This window comes from Bos taurus, chromosome 18 (assembly GCF_002263795.3).
Source record: "Bos taurus isolate L1 Dominette 01449 registration number 42190680 breed Hereford chromosome 18, ARS-UCD2.0, whole genome shotgun sequence".
In the NCBI taxonomy this organism is placed as follows: domain Eukaryota; kingdom Metazoa; phylum Chordata; class Mammalia; order Artiodactyla; family Bovidae; genus Bos; species Bos taurus.
The window spans coordinates 50,935,539-50,956,568 of NC_037345.1; the positions used below are offsets into that span (position 1 = coordinate 50,935,539).

The window sequence follows — 21,030 nt, forward strand, 5'->3', positions numbered from 1 at the left end:
CATCACAGAGCACCTACACTTTTTTAAATCCTAAAAAAATAAACAGTCACAGAGTGGTGGAAAAGATAGATTAAAAGCAAAAGAGAACTAGAGACAGAGGAACAGAGAGAAACAAAATGAAAAGGAGACGGAGCCAGAAACACAGTCAGTCACGTACAATGGTCAAATGAAATACAAAGGCAGGATACAGCCCCTTGCCAGCCTATGAACTGAGAGGAAACACCCTCACATATGACAGTCATCTCTAGAGAATGGGATTACGGGGGATGCTTTTCCTCCTTTTTTACGAATTATCTACCACGACTTCATAATCAGAATTTAAAACATTCCTAAAAAAAGAAAAAAGGAAGGAGGGTGTTTCTGTGGGTGTTGAGATAATGTGGAGAGGACGGGAGCTTTGCCTGTTGGTCTGAAGGGGTCCACGTGACTGCCAATGAGTGGGGGGTCTCAGGCCAGGCCAGAGAGCCCCCTGGTGGTCCCAGGGCCTCCCGGGAGGGCGGCGGACTCACCGATGAGGTCGGGCAGGAGCCAGGTGTTGCAGTTGACCTGGTAGAGCAGCACGTCGCTGCTGAACTCGTCGGGGTCTGAGCGCCCCCCGAGGACCACCATGGTGTCCCCTAGCAAGGCCGAGGCGTGGAAGAGTCGGGGCCGGGGCTGTTGGGGGGACACGTGGCAGGGTGGCCTGTGAGAGCCCACGTCCTCCGCTCCCTCTCATCCCACCCAAGAGCCATCTCCTTTATGTGAACCCCCAGAACCCTCATGCCCCATGTTGTTCCCCAGGAAGCCAGCCTGGATGGCTTGAGATGAACCCCTGGTTTCTTGTGTGACCTCGCCAGCTGGACTGGGGGGTCTCCTGCTGAGGCTCATACTTCCATCTCCCTTGCAGTCTAGCCCCAAGATGGGCTTGGAAACTTGTTCATGGATGGAAAATGCAGCTGTCTCTAGGCACCCAGGTTTCCTGCTCTCACGCACACTGACTCCTTTGGCCTTGGAGGCAGAAGTACAAGAGACCTCAGCTCCCTGTTTCATAGCTGGGGGCGCCAGGAAGTGGAGGGGCCTGTCGGGGCCACACCCAGAGTGTGGGAGCACCAGGTCAAAAGACAGGCCTCTGATCTCCTGGTGGATGATTCTTACTTCCAGGTCAGACAGTAGAAGGGGAGACTTGGGGAAGGCGTGGGGGGAGGGAACTGGAAAGGAGGCAGAGTAGGAATCCAGGGTTGAGCCACTCCCTGCGGCACTGGGAAAGGAGGGGCCCTCCCCCCGCTCCCCCCCACCGACTCATCTCTCTGGCCCTTTTTCCTGACCTTTGCTCCCTGAGAAGGGGCCAGCAGGCTCCAGGTGCGGTCAGGGCAGTGCAGGGAGTAGAGCTCAGGGGACGGGGCTGCCAGCTCCACGTGGAAGCGGAAACCCCCGAACACGTAGAGGGAGTCGGTGGCCTCATGATACACAGCAGAGTGACCGTAGAGACCTGGGGGTGCAGGGAGAGTGAGCACAGAGGCTGGGGTAAGGGCCAGGAGTCAAGAAGGCCCCCCAGGCTCCCCTTCTCGTGACCACGACACCACCCTACCAGGCCCTGACGCCGGAGACCTGGGAGCCTTTCTCAACACCTCCCTCTCCCTTCAGTGCTAAAGGACAGCCATTGGAGACTCTGGGAAAGGGAAAAGAGGGAGACAGGGTGACCAGAGGGACCTTGGGGACAGTGATCAAAGAATGCAGAAGGAAAGGGACAGGGACTTCCCTGGTAGTCCAGTGGTTAGGAATCCACCTTGTAATGCAGGGGATGAGAGTTTGATTCCTGGTTGGGGAACAAAGATCCCACAGGCCATGGAACTACAGAGCCCTCATGTTACAACTCCTAAGCCTGTGCGCCACAATTAGGCAGTCCGTGCACCACATCGAAAGATCCCATGTGCTACAACTAAGATCCGGTGTAGCCAAAGAAAGAAAGGAAGAGGAGAGGGAGAGAAAGGAAAATACCTGAGGGGCAGTGTTCTAGAGCCTGGGAGAGGGAAAGTGCCCCACTGCTACTAGGCAGGAGGTGGGGCAGCTTCTCATGAAGTCTGGGAGGGGTAAGGAGAGAAACTGAACTTCTCAAAAGACAGCATCCTGAGAAGGTGGGTGAGTGACGGGGTACACAGAGAGACAACAGGTGTAGGAGGCAGTGACCACAGAGTACAGGAGTGGGTAGAGAGGACAGTCGAGTCAAAAGCGCTGTGCCCAGCCCCAACGCCGTGCCCTGTCCCCAGGCCCACCTGTGGGGGGTGTCCCGCTCTGAGCCCCGGACACCCAGGTGCCAGTCGCCAGCTGGTACTCAAGCAGCTGCTGGTTGAAGCCATTTTCCGGGGAGTAACCACCCACCAGGAGCAGAGATAGGCCTCGGCGGGCAGTAAGCGTGTGACCAGCAACGGCTGGCAGCTCCACAGTCTGAGGGGCCTGGGGGATGAAGGGTGGAGGTCACCAGGGAGAGGGGCAGAGATCAGGGGTCATTTTGTGCGTAGAAGCAAGGCTCAGAGCTCCCCATTCTCCCCTTGAACCGCTAAGGGGGTACAGGTCAGACCCCAGGCCTTCCCACCAGTCATGGTCCCGGCAGACAAGCAGACCTATCACTATTTCTGCCTGCTTGGTGTCACTTCTTCAGGTGGGAATAGCCCAGGGTTCCTCTGGGAAGCCCTTGCTCCCCGGCTCTTACTCTGGCTGCACAGGGCTGAGTATACCAGCTTGACAAGGGGACTGTGTCCCAGCCTGGCCACCCAGAGGGTCACATCCCCTTGGCTGGGGACTGGCTCAGGAATTAAGTGTGACCCAGGATGGCCAAGGAAATTCAACTTCTGGGACTTGTGCTGGGGCCCCAGGAGGAAGCGTCCTCCTCTGGGGGCAAGGATGGCTGGAGCTGCTCTTGCCATCCCTGCTGGAGCCTGGCTGTGGGGACCTGGGGATTGAGATGCTTACCTTCTCCTGCCGCCACTGCAGGGTGGTGAGGTTGAGGACCCAGAAGTCCCGGGCGATGCCCCCAGCTGTGAGCCCCCCCAGCAGGTACATGGCCCCACGGCCAGCAGGCACGTAGGCAGCAGCGTGGAAAGAGCGAGGGGAGGGGCCTGGGCCCCCATCCTCGGCTCCTGCCAACATCTGTGTCCACCGCCGTTCACTCACTGAGTACCTGGGGCCAAGATGCAAAAAAGCAGCCTCACTATGTGGCAGTCAGCCCATAACCCCCTGGGGTGACATCCCCCCACTGTACCCCAGCATCCCCTGGGATCACCCCCCACTTGGTAGGTACCCCAACACCCTTAAGGTGACCCTTCTATGACAATCACTGTGCCATCCTCTGGGGTACCACCACCCCAGTAAGCACCCCAGCCCATGAGGTAAGCCTCCTGTGCAAGCATCCCAGCATCCTTTGAGGTACCCTGCACCTGTGGAGACTTTTCTGCACCCCCCACAGGGGACTCTTATGGGACAGGCATCTCAGCCTCCCCTGAGGAGACCTTTTGTCATTCAGGCGTCCCACCTTCCCAGGGCCGTCCTCACCTATACAGGTTTCCCAGCAGCCCCTGGGGCAGGCCCAGGCCCCCAAACATCCACAAGGTGGCATCAGGTCCCTCCACCATCGTGTGCCCCAGGCGGTGCAGGAAGCGGCTGGCAGTGTCCTGGGGGTGGGGCGCGGACAGGAGGGCTCAGGGGAGGTCATTACCAAGTGGCAGGCTGGGTACAGGGTCTCTGGGGGTAGTCTGGGGAGTGGAGCGGGGAGAATGATCCAGGAGGCGCGCTGCCCGGCACCTCCCTGGGGAGTGGTGTCCATAACTCACAGCTGAGAGGCGGCTGTCCATGAGGGTCTCCCAGACCAGCTGCCCACCATCCAGCTTCGTGGCACAGTCAGGACCCCCAAAGCCCTCAGCACAGACGCACACGCCCAGGCTCTGGGGGACAGCAGAAGCAGCTGGGGGGGGTTGCCCTGATTACCACCCCCACCCTCCATCCCACCTGGCTTGCTCTCTTCTACCCGTACCTGATTACACGTCCCCGCCCCGTTGTGGGCATTACAGTTCTCAGGACACACAGCCATGCGGCAGTGCGGGCCAGCCCAGCCCTGGGGACACCGGCAGAGTCCAGCACCTGGGACCCCATCCTGGGGCACACACTCCTGGGGGACAGGGCAGCTCCCGGGGCCCCCTGACCCACAGCGGGCAGAGCCCACGGAGGCATTGAAGCCCCAGGATGAGGAGCCATTGGCCTCCCAGTGCAGTACCAGCAGCCCTGTTGGAGGAGAGAGTCCAGAGGTTCATCACAAGACCACAACAAAGTGATATCCAAAGAGACAGGGGTTGGGCGTCCCTGGTGGTCCAGTGGTTGAGACTCCGCGCTCCCCATGCAGGGGGGGATGGGTTCGATCCCTGATCAGGGAACTAGATCCCACACGCCACAACTAACTGCATGCTGCCAATTAAGAGCTCACATGTTGCAACTAAGCTCGTGCTACAACTAAGACCCAGTGCAGCCAAATAAATAAATATTTTTTAAAAATACAGAGTCGGTAGGCCTGCGGGCTCTCTGATCGCATCACCTCTCACCCTCCCAGCTCTTTGCACTCCAGCACCACTGACCAGCTTCCTATTCTCAGAATAGGAAGTTATTGTTTGTCGTTGTTTAGTCGCCAAGTCGTGTCCGACTCTTTGCGACTCCCTGGACTGTAGCCTGCAGGGTTCCTCTGTCCACTGGATTTCCCAGGCAAGAATAAGGGAGTGGGTTGCCATTTCCTTCTCCAGGGGAATCTTTCTGACCCAGGGATCGAACCCGCGTCTCCTGGGCTGGCAGGTCTCAGAGCCTGGGCAGGCATCTGCTATGCCTCCCTCAGTAGTCGTCCTTGCCCACACCGCCCCCTTCAGGCCTCAAGTAAAATTTCACTTCTGCAAAGAATCCTTCCTCACCTCCCCAGACAGGCCAGGTCCCCAGTCCTTTCCATTTCCTCTCGTTCCTTCTCAAAAAAGTGTCACTATTCTGACTATAATTTGTTCACTGCTGTTTGTCACGTCCCCTTCTGCTGTGAGTCCATGAAGGCAGTGCCTGTGTCCCTGATTCCCTTCGACACGCCCAGCATGGAGCCCAGGCAGGCCCAGCTTGACAGCTGGGTGCTCAGTAAATGTTTTCTGGGTGAAATGACACAGAGGACCCCTCAGCTCTAGAAGCTCGCTGTGCAGGGTCTGGGCTTGCATGCCATCGCCAGCAGAACAACTCCAACTCTGCCCTCTCACAACCTTGCAGCCACTTGGTTTTACAACATGAAGAGAAGCACTTCAAACGTGGGCCCTTTCACTGCAGAGCAGCATCTCTGGCCCCCACCCATGGGATACCCCTAACCATGGGATACCAGTAGTACCTCCAATCGTGACAATCAGAACATCGCCAGACACAGCCAAATACCCCAAGGGGCAAAGTCACTCCTGGTTGAGAACCACTAGGCTGAGGAGAGAGATGCTCAGGGGCCACACCAGCTACATTCTGTGTCCCCCATTTGGACCTTCTTTCCAGAAACATAACCCAGGCAGTACAATCTTCAGCTGAAGAAACTGAGACCCAGAGGTGGCAAGGATTGCATCACCCAGCAAATCAGTTGCTGGGACAGTCAGGCTGGGTCTTGAGCCCACCTCAGGCAGCAAAGTACAGGGACAAAGGACAGTCCCAGACAGCGGTCCCATTCCCCCAGTGCCCATACCAGACAGGGCCTGCACAGTGAGGGGCCGGTCCCGCCGCTGGCCGCAAAACGCAGCGATGAGGCTACGGTCCGACTGGACGACACCAGTGTCTAGGAAGCGTGGGAATCCATCAAAGGCCAGGACATAGCTCAGCTGGAGGGGTGAGGAGTCAAGGATCAGGGGATGATGAGGAAGAGACAAAGCTATGCTTGGGGTCTGGGAGGAGAGGAGCTCAAAAAGAGAGAGCAATCTGAGATGGGGGCAAAAGCTGCTTGAACCACCTAATCTGACTGTCACGCTGTGGCATGGAGGCCACCATTCCCACGCCTGTGTTGACAGCAGACATGGTTAATCAATCAGGCACTTGTGCATGGAGTCTCTCAATACACAGATCCTGGCAGCCACTACCAATCGATCAGAGTTGGCCCTCAAGGTACAAACGTTTACCATGCCTGGACTGGGGAATGGGAAACTGGGGTCCAGGAAACAGGAGGCAGCCTGGGAAGTGGGAGGGTCTGTGGGCTGAGGAACAGAGGGGTAGGGGCCTGAGGAATAGAGTTGGGAGGGACATGGGGGCCAGGGTCTGTCTGAAGGTTCCCCCTGGGTGGGGGAAAGTGGGCCTGTCATGAGCGCCCTTGGTGCTCACCGTGCACGGGGTGCTGCTGTCGGGGGAGAAGGTGAGGGTAAGCGGGGGACAGAGGGTCCCGGGGGCACAGGGCTGCAGCACCTCAGTGGCCGAGACAACCCACACACAGTAGGACAGGCCAGGCCCCGCTCTTGCTGCCCCGCCACCTGCAGGCAGGAGCCCCCCAAACCGGCGTGAGCCCAGTGCCACTGAGGACACGTTGGTGAGGAGGGCACGACCCCCACACTCCCGGAAGCAGGAGCCACCTGCCCTGGGGGGAGAGAGGAAAGGCAGCGTCAGATCAGTCCTGTCCTAGCCCGCCACGTCCCTGCCTCGCACCCCGGCCTGGCTGGCCCCTGGCTCACCGAGGGTCCCCGTAGTAGCCAGGGGAGCAGAGCTGGCAGTGGGCACCCTCGGTGTGGTCCTGGCAGAAGCAGAGCCCGCTGAGGTTGTCACAGTGGCCTCGGCGAGGGTCCCCATGCCCGTTGCACTGGCAGGGCCGGCAGCCGCCGGAGCCTGTGGCATTCCCGAAGCTTCCAGGCCGGCACCGCTCACAGTGCTCCCCCCACGTCCAGTCTGTGGAGGTCCCCGCGGGCAGGAGGCAGGGTCAGGGGCCAAGGCAGGAAGGAGCCCAACCCTGTCTGACCCCACCTGGCTCAAAGCAGGGCAACTGGGACCCAGACTGAGGAGGAAGTGCAGATACCAGGAGGGAGGGCGGGCGCTGAACAGGCAGTGGGACCGAGGGACCTGGAGCTGGGGGTGGGGACTCAGGAGCCCCAGGGAGGTGCCCGAGGCCAGCGGGCTGGCTGCTCACCCTGGCACTCATCGCAGAAGCCGGGCCCCCGCTTGTGGCAGTGGCTGTGGAAGTTGCAGCCACAGTCCCGCGAACAGCGGGGGGCGGGGGGGCCGGGGGCCGGCGTGGGAAGGGGCAGGTCTGATGTCCAGCCCAGGTCACACACGCAGGTGAAGTCTGGGGGGCCGCTGCACACACCGTGGCCACAGTCCTCCAGGCACCTGAGGGGGCGTGGTGGGGGTGGGGGAAGGATGGGCAGGCCTGGAGCCCCCAAGGCATCCACCCCTCTCCCGGCTCCACCCCAGTATCTCCATGGCAACACCATCAGAAGCTACTGCCTGTTCCAGGATCCTGGACTCCGTGGGTGGCCCTGTCTCCAAGGTAACCCCATCACATGTAGTAACTCCTGTCTCTATAGAAACCAAATATCACCACTGGTGGTCTGTTCTCTGTGAAAACCCCTTTCAACTTGGTCCTCCTCCATCTCTATGGCAACTGCGGCCTCCAGTCCAAGGGTGACCCGTCTCCACAGTAACTGTGTAACACTGAGGACCCTGTCACTCTAATGAGGGCCTGTTCTGCCAGGTAAAAACCCAAGGCTCACTGGGGAGGCTTGCTCCGGGGAAGGCAGCCTAACACCAGGATCAGTTCCTCCCAGCGTCTCCGCCCGGACCCGCCCTGGGCCGATGTCTCCATGGAAACCCAGGCCCCACTCACGTGCGGTTGCAGTAAGTGACGCCATCGCCCTGGTAGCCCCTCTGGCAGTGACACTCGTAGCTGAGGGGTGTGTTCAGGCAGGTCGCCCGCAGGTGGCACCGCGCCAGGCCCAGGCGGCACTCGTCTACATCCGGACAGCGGGCATACGCCCAGCGGGCGGGGAGGGCCACAGACAGCCCCAGGCCCTCCCCGACCCACAGGGAGCAGTTCCCCCCACTCAGAGGCCCTGAGAAGTCCCCTTGGAGGCAACTGCGGGGAGTGGGGTTGAAGAAGGCGATTGGGGTGGAGGGGCAAAGTAAGGAGAGAGACAGAGAGACGGGGACAGGGAGAGAGGAGATAAACCAGAGAGACACAAAGATGAATATGGAGACAGACAGGAGAAATGGAAGAGAGGCAGAGAAAACCCCAGGGAAGCCAGGCAAAAACGATTTTAAAGGACAGCGGCGGGGGGGGGGGGGGGGTGCGGGGGGGGGGCGGGGGGGGTATTATAGACAAAGGGAGACAGAGGAGAAACACAAAGATCAGAAGAAAGAAAACAGAAGGGAAGATGAGAGAAAACAAGTCACAGAAACAGGGAAAGAGTTGGGAGGGAGAAGAGAGAGAGAGAGAAGGGGGAGAAGAACAGAGAAAAAGGCCAAGGGGCAGAGAAACAAAGAGGCTGTGAGAATCAGGGTGGGCAGCGAGCCCCCGCGGCCCCGCCCCCGGCCCCGCCCCCTCACCGGCCCAGCGTGGGGTTGTCCTCGTTTCCACACCAGCCACACTCATGGCTCTGCAGACACTCGTGACAGCTCGGGAAGCGGTCACAGCTCCGGCACCGAGGCTCCGAGTGCACGCTGTGGGGAGGCGGGTGTGAGGCCGCCCGAGCTACCCCCGCCCCGCCCCACCTCCACCCTCCCCTTCCGCGCCCCTGCCGCCCGCCCGCACCTGTCGTCCCAGCCTCGGCAGCCCCCGTGCGGGTACCGGGCCAGGTAGGCGGCGAACAGGAAGCAGGTGCGGGTGGACTGGCACCAGGCGCACTGGCTCGAGTTGGCCAGGCAGTCGTCACAGGTCAGGCGCCTGGGGGCAGGCAGGGCACGGGGGCACGGGGGCACCGGGTCAGGGCGCAGCCCGGCCCCCCACACACCCTCACACGCCCTCTCCCTGAGCCCAGCGGAGCTCACTGGCTGCAGAGTGGGGGGCACTCTTCCGGACTCTTCAGGGCGCCCCGACCCCGGCCGCGCCGGCTGCACGCCGCGTCCCCCTTGCGGCTGGTGCTCTGATGCCACTCACAGAAGGGGTCCTGGGAGGACAGAAGAGGAAGAGCCCAGCTGAAGCTTCCCCTGGGCCTCCTGGCGCCAGGCCCCCAGCACCGGCTCACAGATCCCTGGTCCAAGCCCGCCTCCCTCCTGCAGCCAGGGAGATCCACGGGTTCCGCCTGACCCGCACGGCTCGCTTTCGGGGCAGTAGCGCCACTTTGTGTGGTCCAGGTGGGGCTGACCCAATCCCCAGGATCCAGAGATGGGCGAGGGGTCACCCTCCCTCCCCCCAGCCTCACTGGTCCCGGAGCTGGCACCAGCCCCAACAGAAGCACAGGAAAGGCTCTTTGGCAATCTCTGTTGAGCTGAGGGATGGCGGTGCGGTGGGGACAGGAAGGTGTTCTCCTTCCCCTTGGGACTCGAGTGCCCAGGGTGGGGGTGGGGGGTGAAAGTCTGGAGCCCTTGAGGCTCCCTTGACCCTCCCAAGCAATGTGGAAGGAAGGAGGTGAAGGGCTGACTACGGGACTTGAACTTCTGAAGCCAGCAGGCCTTAAGACCTGCTCTCGGGCTCTGCTGTCCAGCGGATAACGCCCCTCTGGTGCAGAGATGTCCAGCTCGGTTCTCCAGTCCCTGCCACGTGCAGAGTCATGCCTATGTCAAGCCCGCTCTCCAGCCCCTCTCCCACCTGACTCTCACCTGCTAACAACAAGCGCCCCAGCTGTCTGCCCTCACCACTACCCAGGGTCCCTCAGCCAGTCCTGGGGACCCACCCCCCAGGGCTGAGTCGCCTGCTCTGGCCGACTCCGCTCCGAGACCTCCCCGCTGCAGCCTGGTGCGCACCTGGGTGCAGGCGTGGCAGTCGCGATGCTCCTCGCAGAGCGGGCAGAGGGCAGGCACCAGCACGAGCAGGGACCCGCCGGCCCCAGCGTCCCTACAGTGGGCGCCGCTCTGGCGCAGGTGGCAGGTGGCGCTGGCCAGGCACCAGCCGCAGCCCTGGTCTGCCAGGCAGCCCAGGCAGGAGGAGTAGGAGGCGCAGGCCGACGAGCGGTAGGGCTCCAGGAAGAAGAAGGAGATCTCCTGGGGGTGAGGGTGTCAGAGGAGGGTGAGGGCTCCATGCTCCAGGTCAAGGTTTGGGACAGGGATCAGTGTTTGGAGCCAAAGACTTAAGGGTTTGGAGACAAGGCTGAGAATTTGGACATGCAAAAAGTCAGGATCTAGGCCACTGGGAGACTAAAGGGATCGGGGTTTGAGAGAATCTAGAGATCAGAGGTCAAAGTAGGGAGGGCAGAAGTCAGGGTCAGCGAGGTCAGGGTGGGAGGCCTCGGAGATGTGGCGAGGGGTCAGACTCTGGAGGTCAGATACTGGGGTCTGGGAGGTTCAAGGTAAGGCCCAGAGTTCAGGAGTCAACAAGTAAGAGGTGAGGGTCAAGGGAGTTAATTCATGGCCCTGGGTTCAGCAAGTCCAGGGCGTCTGGGTACTTACGCTGCCACCTGGCACGCCAGTCCGGTCCCACAGCAGGGTGAGCTCACTGTGCCCGGGGCCTGCTGAGCCATTGAGCTGGCCCCGGATCTCTACTGCATACTTGTGGCCCCGGCCGGGCAGTGGGAAGAGGCGAGCTGACCCTGGGCGCTGCAGCCGCCTCGTCTCCTTCTCCTGCTGTGCCACCCAGCGCCCCACCTCCTCCTGGGGGACAGATGAGGCCCCTGAATGTGCCACCCACACTCTGGCTCCTGAAATCCCCAAGAGCCCCAAACCCACCAAGCACCTACCCCCTCCAGGGAAGAGGAGGGCCTGAGTTCCTTAGACCCTAAGAACCTCCCAGCACCCCCAAACCTCCCAGCGACCCACCTTCTACTCAGGGGAGTCTGACCTGGTAACTGAGAGCTTCCACTTTTTTCAAAATTCCCCTCCAATTCTGTTCAAATGAAGACCCCCCAGGCCCTCCCTCCACTAAGGATATATCCCAGGCCTCCAGATTCTCCCCAGTGCGACTCCCTGCCACACACCTATGCCCCCTGTATTTACCGCAAATAGCCTGCTGAGTGTCCCAGGCATTCTTACCATGTTTTCTGTGTCCGGGCCCCGGGCCATCCGGGCCAGCACATGCAGGCGCTGGGCCCGGGCCCACACGGCCACATCCTCAGCCCCAGACCCCCCAGGGCCTCCCGGCAGCAGCGGGTGGATGAAGCCACGGTAGACCAGGGACACGTCGGTCTCTGAGCTCGGCGTCAGGGTGATGGTCGTGCTGCGGACGATCAAGACCTGTGCCGGCCAAGCAGGGGAGGTGAGCTTGAGGACTTCTCTGCCCGGCCCCGTGCGTCTCAGGCCTCTCCAGCCACAGCCGAACCGAAGAGACCAAGCAACCTAATCTCCTCTTCTGTTTTACTAAATGGGAGTCTGAGGCCAGGATTAGGGGTGCAGGGGTGACAGACAGCTCACCCATCGTCACTCTAGGAAGGGAGCTGGGCTCCAAATCGGATAGCAGACAGCAGGGTCCCAGGCCCTGCTCATCTCCACCTCTCATTAAACTCCAGGGCCCTGGACCTCTCAGCAGCTTCTTCCTCAACATCCTATCTTTCCACTTAAGCCCTTAAGAGTCCAGCTCCCTTAACTAGGGGGTTTGGAAAACTTCCAGGTTACAGGTTAGTGAACACACTCATGTTCTAGGAAGATGTCTCACCCCAACTCCATGGGGACAGAAGATGAGATCCCTTCAGGACCTCACCCTATGTATCCTGTTCTTTGTTGTAAAATGAACCAGTATGTAAGTTATAAGTTAAAAAGATTAAAAAAAAGGAGTCCAGATCCAACATTGAGAGCAACGGACGTATTACATGATTTACTGCTAGTATGTGTTTTTATAATTGTGAAAGGGAGAACAACCCAAGTATTCATCATGGGTACGTGCATGCTAAGTTGCTTCAGTTGTGCCTGACTCTTTGCAACCCTATGAACCATAGCCCAACAGGCTCCTCTGTCCATGGGATTCTCTAGGCAAGAATACTGGAGTGGGTTGCCATGCCCTCCTCCAGGGGATCTTCCCAATCCAGGGATCAAACCAGTATCTCTTATGTCTCCTGCACTGACAGGCAGATTCTTTATCACTAGGCCACCTGGGAAAGCCCACGGGAGACTGTTTAAATAAACTAGAACACTACGGCATTCGAATGTAAATGGAATATTATGAAGCTGTTAAAAAAAGAGAGAGAGAATGTTTCCCAAGTTCTGCTATGGGAAGCTTGCCAGGATACACCAAGAAAAAAAAGGAAAGCAGCAGTACAGTGTAGACGGCATGTTACTTTTTCCACAAGAAACAAAAATAATTAAATATCAATTTACTCATATTTGAATGGGTAAACTGTGGAAGGATAGTTTAGAAATCCAAATGTGCCACAACTACTGAGCCCCGTGCACCTCGAGTCTGTGCTCTGCAACAAGAGAAGCCACTGCAATGAGACCCCCGTGCAATGCAACAGACTGTCCCCCTCACTGCAGCTGCAGAGAGCCCACCCACAGCAACGAAGACCCAGCACAACAAACAAATGATTTTTTAGAAAAGGAATGAAGCTCTGACACGTGCCACTACACGGATGAGCCTCGAAAACGTTTGCTGAGTGGATGAAGCCACACACAAAAGGCCATGTATTATACGATTCCATCGTACGACCTATTCAGGGTTAACAAATCCAGATACAGTGGATTTGGTCAGTGGCTGCCAGAGGCCAAAGGGAGAGAGGAGCGGAGAGTGGTACCTTAATGGATCTGGGGCTTCCCCTTGGGGTGATAAAAATATTTTCAAACTAGAGAGTGGTGACAGTTGCACTATATCGTGAATGCGCTAAATATCACTAAGGGTAAATTTTATGTTATGTGTTATCTCACCACAGTTTTTCAGGGAAAAAAAAAAAAATTTAAGTCAATAAGGAAAATCAGATCCTTGAATGTGAAGACTTAAGGGGTAAACACAAGAGTGATAAAGGTCCACGTGAGGGCTTCCCTGGTGGCTCAGTGGTAAAGAATCCACCTTGCCAATGCAGGAAACACAAGTTCAATCCCTGGTCCGGGAAGATCCCACATGCCATGGAGCAAATAAGCCCCTGTGCCATAACTATTGAGTTTGTGCTCTAGACCCTGAGAGCTACAACTGCTGAGCCTGCGTGCTGCAACTACCGAAGCCCACACGCCCAGGAGCCCGTCCTCCCCACAAGAGAAGCCACCACAGTGACAAGCCTGTGCACCGAATCTAGAGAGCAGCCTCTGCCCTCTGCAACTAGAGAAAAGCCTACACAGCGATGAAGACCCAGCACAGCCAAAGCCAAAAGATAAATAAACAAATTTTAAAACTTTTTTTTTAAAAAAGATCCATTTGAAAAAAATGAGAAATCTTAAGACCAGGCCCTTCGACACTCTATGCTGGGCTCCTCACCCTGGCTTCCCCACCTTGTCAGGCTGGGAGGCGTTGGGTGGCTGCTGGAAGGTGAGCAGGTGCAGGCCAGGCAGGAAGCTCTGGGTGACACAGGCCTCCAGGGAGGTCACAAAGACAGGAGCGGGCCCCCACCAGCCCACGGTGCCGGAGATCTGCTCCCCGCGGCAGCGGGCCTGCTCTGTGGGGACAGGAGGGTCGGGAGAGGGAAGTCGGTGTGCGGTGGCTGAGGTGCCCCCCACCACCACCTCCCCTCCCCCGCCCCCCCGCTAACGCTGCTACTGGACACTTACCAGGCCGAGGGAGGCAGCTCTCATTGTGCACGCACCAGCCCAGGGCACCGGGCCCCTGGGGGGGAGCCGCACTGCTGCTGAACGCCAGGCAGGCCTGGCAGTCACCCAGGAGACGGCTCAGGCCCAGGCAGCTGGCAGCCGGACACTACAGAGAAGGGACACATGGCAGTCACCACCCACGGGAGCTTAAGGGACCTGGGATTCAGGAGTCTTGGGGCAGAAAGGTCAGGAAACTGAAGAAAGGGACTGAGAGCCGACTTGGAACCAGAAAGATCAAGAGGACGGGGTGGGGGATCTAGGGACAGATCAGAAGTACAAAAGGATGGGGAAGAGGGTGAAGGGTCAGGAATTCCCATCTCAAGAGTGAAAATGAGTCTCCCAAGTGCAGCAAACTCCGTCTCAACTTGGTTTAGGCAGAAGACGACACTGAGGACCAGGTCTTGTGCTAGGGGACAGAGGACGAGGACAGTCACTCACAGCCCCTGAGGGAGTCCCAGGAGGTGGGGCGGCTTGGCAGGCCCCCTGACACCAACTGCATTCGGGGTCTCGGGAGCAGACGCTGTGGTCCGTGTACATGGAGCAATAGTCCAAGTGGTACTGCAGAGAGGTGGGCAGGGAGGAGAGGGTGCTCAGACCCGGCGCCTTCTCCCACACCCCCACTCACCCTGATGGTTCCAGGGGACCCCAACTGCTCAGATCATTGAGGACCCCCGTCCACTTCTCTGCAGCCCCAGGGACCACTGCTCCTCTGCCCTCAGCCCCAGGGATCACCATTTCTCTTCCCCTGGACCTGGGGTCTGACCTCCCTCCTGTCACAGCCCTCCGGATCTCTTCCCTTTCTCCCAGGGACCCTCCGCCCACAACTTCCCTTAACCATGGGAACCAGGCCACCTCCTCCTCAGCCACCCTCTCCCGGTCACCCCAGTGCTCACATCTGGAGCAGGCGCCTGGAACACAAAGGGGGGCACTTTGTAGGCCATCAAGTCCCCACGAGGCCGGCCACTGTACCCCCCGGCCACCAACAGGACACTGCCACCAAGCACAGCCGCCACGTGTGAGTACCGGCCACTAGGAGGCGCTGCTCGGCCTAGGAGAATACAGACCCCTCAAGGACATGAGACCACCCCCCAACTCCCCCTCTCACCTTCATGGTTACCCACCTAGAGGACCACCCCTGACCCCCCCCCCATGCTTCGACCCCACTTGTCCAATGCAACACTCCCAGCCTGCCTGGCCCTGCTCTGGCCCAAGTTCTCTCACCTCCTGTAGCTCCCACACCACTGCCCGAGTCATCTTTCAGACAGAGCATGCTCTCTGGGATCAGGACTTGGGTTCAAATCCTGGGTCTACCACTTCCTGGCTTTCAAATCACAGATCAACTGCTGACTAGTTGTGTGACCTTGGGCAAGAGACTAGATTTTTCTGAGTCCTGCTTTCCTCCTCTGTAAACGGAACCTTGCCCTCGGGGAGCTGAGGTGGGCTACATGGCTCGCATCTGTCCGACACCCGCCTCCCTCCAGGGACAGCCTCTGCATTTCCTCTGGGAAACCAACCCTCCCACTCACACTCCCCAAGGCTCAAGTCAAGCTGGCCTGGACTCTGGCAGCAGTGGGGCTTGAGCCCAGGCTGATCAGAGTCAGTGACTAGTTCAGGCAGGGAACGTAATTCCTACTATTCTTGGGGAAAAGACACTGTCTTTTTCCCAGGCATTTTTTAAAAATTTATTTTATTTTTAATTAAAGGATAATTGCTTTACAATATTGTGTTGGTTTCTGCCATAAATCAATATGAATTAGCCATTGATATACATCTGTCCCCTCTCTCCAGGCATTTTAAGGGGGGCGAATATAATCACAGAGCTGCTGGTGACCATCTACAAAAGCAAACCTGCCAGAGACAGAAGGAAACCGGGAGACTGAGAACTGGAGAGAGACATGGCTGAGGCCATCACACGCCCACCTGGATCCAGGCCAGCCTGCAGCCAGTTTTCACTCAAGGGAGTCAAGACATTCTTCTTTTTGCTTAAGCAGTGGGCTTTCTGTCGCTTACAACCAAGAGTCCTGACTGATGGGTAAGAGGTCAGGGATTGGTGACTCCTTCACTCTCTTACCTATTTGCTCTGTAAGTTCAGGGGACCTGGCCCAGGGGTCAAAATCTACAAAGAAGAGGCCTCCAGAAGCCTCACACTCTGGGCTATCTAGTGAGGGAGCCTAAAGCGGGGCTGGGATGGGAGGCCTCCAATGCTAGGCCAAGGCTTTATTTCTGACGGTCAAACAGTTCCTTAGGGACCCCTCCTCCTGCCCACCCCTTAAATGTTACTGTCCCTTCTCTTACGCTTGCCCTTTGTCCCCACCCTTCTATTCAATAGGGTGAGGAGAACAGATGGGCCTCTGGGAAGTCCAGAGCCCGCTGAAAGGATATACCTGGCTTGTGCACACAAGTGTCTTTCCGAGGAGAGGGCCTGTGACTTTCTTCCCATTTGCAAAGCTGCCCCTGATCTCCTGAGCTTGCAAGGCTTCTCCATGCGCCCTCCAAGTGAGCCCTCTGGCCCTGCACTCTTAGGACGGTGTGTTGGGCCCTTCCTGGACGGTGCTCACTTGTTCTTCACTTTATCAATTTATTCTCACCACGTCCCAGAGGTTTAAGTGTTATTACAGTTTACAGAGGGGGAAGCTGAGGTACAGAGAGATTAAATGATGGCTTTTATACAAAAGGTTGTTGAGGAATGGCCATTCCGCTTCAGCATTTTCCCACTGTCTGATCTTGAGAAAGGTGCTTCTTTGGAGGCAGTTCCCTGGGATGGCTGAAAACTGGCAAAACCTCAATTGCAGCCCAGATCTGATGCTACTGAATATGTCTCCCATCTCCACAGCAACAACGCCCTGGTCCTGCCCCCAGTGCCGCCATGCCTCCTGAGGCCAGCTCCAAACAGGACCGGGTGGTTTCTGCCCAAAGTCCCACATCACTGTGGGGGCATGAGTGACCTTCAGGAGCCCCTGACAGAAACAGATGGGCCACTCACCCTCTGGAGTTCCTGGAGGGGCAAGCTCAGCCCCTGACACCCACTGATGGCAGCCCAGGTGGTAGAAGAAGATGCCGTCTTCATAGCACTTTTCCTCCTGGTAGTGGGTGTGCACGTTGCCCCCTGGGGAAGGAGGAGAGGGGCACAGCTGGCCAGCCTAGGGGAGGTGAGGGCGTCCATGCAGGGGGTCTCAGCTCAGACGCAGGCCCTTGGCAGGCGGGCGGGGACGGGGAGCCTCCTCACCATAGACCAGCATGTAGTTGCCCAGGACGCTGGCCGTGTGGAAGGCTCGCTCCCGTGGGCCGTGAAGTCCCTCCCGGCCCTTCAGGGTGGTCCACACGCGCCGATCCACATGGAAGAGCTCGGTGGAGTTCACCCGCACAGAGAATCTGTCAGGGGCGGGTAGGAGAGGGGCTCAGGGCAGGAAGGGCCTCTCCCTCCTCTGGGCTCTTAGGAGTCATGATCCCCCAGGGTTGAGACTGGCTTTACTGGATATTTATCCTCTTGGAACTAGCAGCAACTCACAGGCAGGACCCAAGTCCGACAGATTTCTGGGTTCCCTGCATAATCTAGCCAGGGCTGGACACCAAGCAGAGGTGAGGTGGATGGATGGGCGAGTGGGCGTGCATGGGGAAGCATGTGACCAAGAGGTTGGATGACAAGAGTAGAGAATGGTGAGTGGGTGAGCAAATGAATGAGTGAAGGAGAAAGGAAGGGGTGGCTGAATGACCACAGGAGTCTATCAGTGGGCGAAGACTGCTAGAGCCTAAAGGCCTGGGGTGTTGGCCCAGGCCTGGCTCTGCAAGGCGGGGGTGGAGGGCAGGTCACTCACCGGGCAGTGGAGGGCCGGTGTCCACCGTGAACCAGCAGGGCACGGGAGGCGGCATGGAACACCATGGAATGGCCGGTGGCGGCAGGGGGCCGCCCACCTGCTGGCATCACCTGCTCCCAATAGCCCCCACTGGTGCCGTCGAGGCGGAAACGGAAGAGGCCGGAGGAGAAGAGGTCGTGCTGGGTGCGGCCACCAGACACATAGAGCCACGTGTTGTCCACCAGGGCTGCTGCATGACCTGCCAGGCCGGGCGGCCCCGAGGGACTGGAGGCAGGTGGTGCCAGAAGCTCCCAGCGGCCGCCACCCATCGGGCTAAAGGCCCAGATGTCGCTGGTGAGGGTGCCATCAGCCAGCTCACCGCCCATCAGCACCAGGGAGCCGGCCCAAGCCACAGCCACGTGGGAGTGACGGGCAGCCTGCGACGAAGAGACCAGGATGCAGAGATGGAGAGGGAAACAGGTGGTGCCACCCAGAAGGACAAGGACAGACAGAAATGCCGAGACACAGGAGGACGGAGAGACAAGACAGAAGATGCGATAGAGGCAGAGAGAGAGACGGACACGTGCCAAGAGAAAAAAGAGAGATCCCGAGAGACAGACACGTGTGAACACAAAGAGAGGTGTGGCAGAGAAACACAGGAAGAGAAGGAGCAGTCAAGGAGGAATGACAGAGACCAAGAGAGAGAGTCAGAGATACAACCCAGAGAGCGAGACACAGAGACCAAAAGAGCAGACGACTCAGAGTCAGAGACAAAAAACAGAAAGATGAACCGAGAGAGAGACAGGAGACACGCAGAGAGGTAAGATGCAGAAAGGAAGATAAAGGAAGAAGAGAGAAAAGCACAAGTGGGAGGGGCCGGTGACCCTGCATAAAGCTGCAGGGGCTGGGGGTGTGCGGGGTAACAGGGTCACTCTGGAGTGCCATCGACTCAGTGGGTGTAAGTTCGAGCCAATTTGGGGAGATAATGAAGGACGGGGAAGCCTGGCATGCTGCAGTCCCTGGGGTCGCAAAGAGTCAGACACGACTGTGCGACTGAACAACAGCAACCAGGATGCCCTGGCTGGCTCCAGCAGAGGGGACAGGCGCCCCTGGCGGGGCAGAGGTGGGGTCCGTACCGGGGCAGGGCTCAGGTCCCAGCGCTCCCAGGTGTTGGCAGAGAAGTTGTACAGGACGAGGTCCCCCAGCGCGCGGTTGAGGTCCTGGCCTATGGAGAGGAGGACAGTGTCAGGCCCTGGCCACAGGCTGCCAGGCCTCCAGACCCCAGACTCAGATCACATGCCATCTGCTCACCTCCAAAAACAGCCAGCAGCCCCAGTGGGGACAGGAAGGCCCCGGCTGCCCCGATACGGGCAGAGAAGGCGGGGTCCCCGGCACTCACGTTGTGCCACCAGCCAGCCCCCTGGTTCTCCCACAGGTGCAGGTCACAGGCGCGTCCCAGGAAACCAGGCTCACAGCGGCACGGTCCCAGGGGCTGGGGGCAAGGGGACACACAGGCAGGGACAGACAGACAGGCAGGGAACAGAGACAAGAGCCAGAGTGAGACAGGCGGAGCAGAAAGTGAAAAGGAAAGAGATGAACACGAAAGGGGAAGATGGAAAAACCGAGAGGCAAGGCGAGAGACAGGAGCAAGACAGGGCAGCAGACAGAGGAAGAGACGGACACAGAGACACAACCGGAGGGAGGCAGAGGAGTGGAGAGAAGTCAGACCAGCAGAGAAAGGAAAAGGAAAAAGACCCAGAAAGAAAAACGAGGACAGACAGACAGACGGGTTGGAGAAAAAGAAGACGGCGGTGAGGTCAGGGTCGGCCTGGGCTGGAAGAACTCAAGTCCAGGGAGGTCAAGGCAGAGAGGGCTCAAGGCTGATCCAGTCCCAGAGCTGGACATGCACGGCTTAGGCCCCCGGTCAGTGGTCAAAGGTCAGAAATCATGGGATTTCCCTGGCAGCCTAGTGGTTAAGATTTCACCTTCCAATGCAGAGGTGCCTTGCAGCCAAAAAACCAAAACATGAAACAAGCAATATTGTAACAAATTCAATAAAGACTTGGGGTGGGGGGTGTCAGAAGTCACAGCTGGGGGCCCAAGCCAGACAGAGTGGAGGGGTGGGAAGGTGGAGTCGGGCCTGGCGAGAGGAAGGAAGCTGGGTTCACAGGTGACAGGTGGGTTACAGGTGAGGCTGGGAGTGGGTTCAAGCTGAGGAGGGGCCCCCTGGTGGAGTGGGATGGAGTCACAGGTGGGGAGTGGGGTGTGGACGGAGAGGGGAATTCTGTAGGACGGAGCAGGGTCCTGGGGTGGGGTGGGGGGGGTGGCGGTCAGCGTCATGGGAGAGGGCAGGCTGGCAGGGGCTGTCTCAGGCAGGGGCAGGGTCAGAGCCAGGAGGTGGGGGTGGGAGGTGTGACCACAGGCCGGGGTCCAGGGGGACACGGGGGGACAGGCTCACCGAGGTGCAGGTGCCATGGCTGCCGCAGTAGGCTGAGCACTCCTGCAGGCTGCAGTCGGGGCCCCCCCAGCCCGGCTCACAGACACACACCCCTGGGGGCTGGCACTGCCCATGGCTGCGGCAGCCACCCGGGCACAGGGAGAAGCGGAAGGAGGCGTTGAAGCCCAGCAGGTTGTAGTTGGCATCGCTGAAGAGGTGCAGCAGCATCTGCAGGCATGGGGTACGGGGCTCTGGGGTGGCACGGAGCGGGGTCTGCTCCTGCACCCCCTACCCTGGGGCACCCCATCTCCTGTCTTTGTCTCTCTCCACCTTTCTTTGTCCCCGTATCCTTCCGATGGATGTCGAGTGCCCCGGCCTCGTGTTTCCCTCTGTGTGTCTACCCCCATGTCCTACGCACTCACTTGGCTCCTCCAGCCACGGCCCCGCAGCCCAGCCCCACCAACCTTGCCCGAGGAAGCCTCGATGGGCGGAGGCCGTGTGCTCCCACTCAGACTGGCCAGCAGGGGCCCGCGGGGGGAGTCACCGTCATACACGAACAGGTAGTCATAAGTGCATTCTGTGTCCAGGAAAAGGAAGTCCAGTAGGATCCGGTGCTGGGAGCTCGGGGCTGCGCGGTGAGAACAGGGAGGCTGGGCTCAGACGTGGACCTCCCCTTCCCACCTCCACGCAGCCCACCCACAAACACCAAGCCCTGCTCCTCACAATGCTAGGGCCCCGAGATGAGTCAGGCCTGGGCTTTGCCTTCAAGGGGCTCCCAGGCTCCCAGCCCAGGGAGGATGGGGCTGCAACAGCAAGAGGGACAGAAGCTCAAAGAAGAAAGGACAGTATCAGCCCTGGGAAGGGCTCCTAAGATCAGGCCGAACACCCGCTATCATTCAGAAATTCGGAAAATTGGAATGCAGAGAGGAACCCCATCCCAGTGGTCACAAAGAACTGCTCCCATTTATTCTTGAGCCTTGAACA

At 58.8% G+C, this 21,030-nt stretch overlaps 1 protein-coding gene across 1 annotated transcript in view; it reads right to left on the bottom strand.

Moving 5' to 3' along the window:
* MEGF8 (multiple EGF like domains 8) overlaps nt 1-21,030 on the bottom strand; it is a 40,928-nt gene that overhangs the window by 13,635 nt on the left and 6,263 nt on the right. The window contains exons 2-30 of the mRNA XM_024979098.2: nt 20,511-20,674; nt 20,068-20,274; nt 18,921-19,101; nt 18,746-18,834; nt 17,631-18,046; nt 17,042-17,187; nt 16,799-16,921; nt 14,709-14,863; nt 14,254-14,373; nt 13,777-13,921; nt 13,501-13,664; nt 11,122-11,322; nt 10,543-10,743; nt 9,901-10,137; nt 8,986-9,104; nt 8,750-8,881; nt 8,545-8,658; nt 7,826-8,074; nt 7,130-7,329; nt 6,681-6,891; nt 6,337-6,586; nt 5,711-5,843; nt 4,007-4,254; nt 3,807-3,917; nt 3,529-3,647; nt 2,950-3,157; nt 2,253-2,433; nt 1,305-1,468; nt 510-654 (exon numbers count right to left, since the gene is read on the bottom strand). Coding sequence (XP_024834866.1) covers nt 510-654; nt 1,305-1,468; nt 2,253-2,433; nt 2,950-3,157; nt 3,529-3,647; nt 3,807-3,917; nt 4,007-4,254; nt 5,711-5,843; nt 6,337-6,586; nt 6,681-6,891; nt 7,130-7,329; nt 7,826-8,074; nt 8,545-8,658; nt 8,750-8,881; nt 8,986-9,104; nt 9,901-10,137; nt 10,543-10,743; nt 11,122-11,322; nt 13,501-13,664; nt 13,777-13,921; nt 14,254-14,373; nt 14,709-14,863; nt 16,799-16,921; nt 17,042-17,187; nt 17,631-18,046; nt 18,746-18,834; nt 18,921-19,101; nt 20,068-20,274; nt 20,511-20,674 — 5,133 coding nt within the window. The remainder of the gene's footprint in view (nt 1-509; nt 655-1,304; nt 1,469-2,252; nt 2,434-2,949; nt 3,158-3,528; nt 3,648-3,806; nt 3,918-4,006; nt 4,255-5,710; nt 5,844-6,336; nt 6,587-6,680; nt 6,892-7,129; nt 7,330-7,825; nt 8,075-8,544; nt 8,659-8,749; nt 8,882-8,985; nt 9,105-9,900; nt 10,138-10,542; nt 10,744-11,121; nt 11,323-13,500; nt 13,665-13,776; nt 13,922-14,253; nt 14,374-14,708; nt 14,864-16,798; nt 16,922-17,041; nt 17,188-17,630; nt 18,047-18,745; nt 18,835-18,920; nt 19,102-20,067; nt 20,275-20,510; nt 20,675-21,030) is intronic.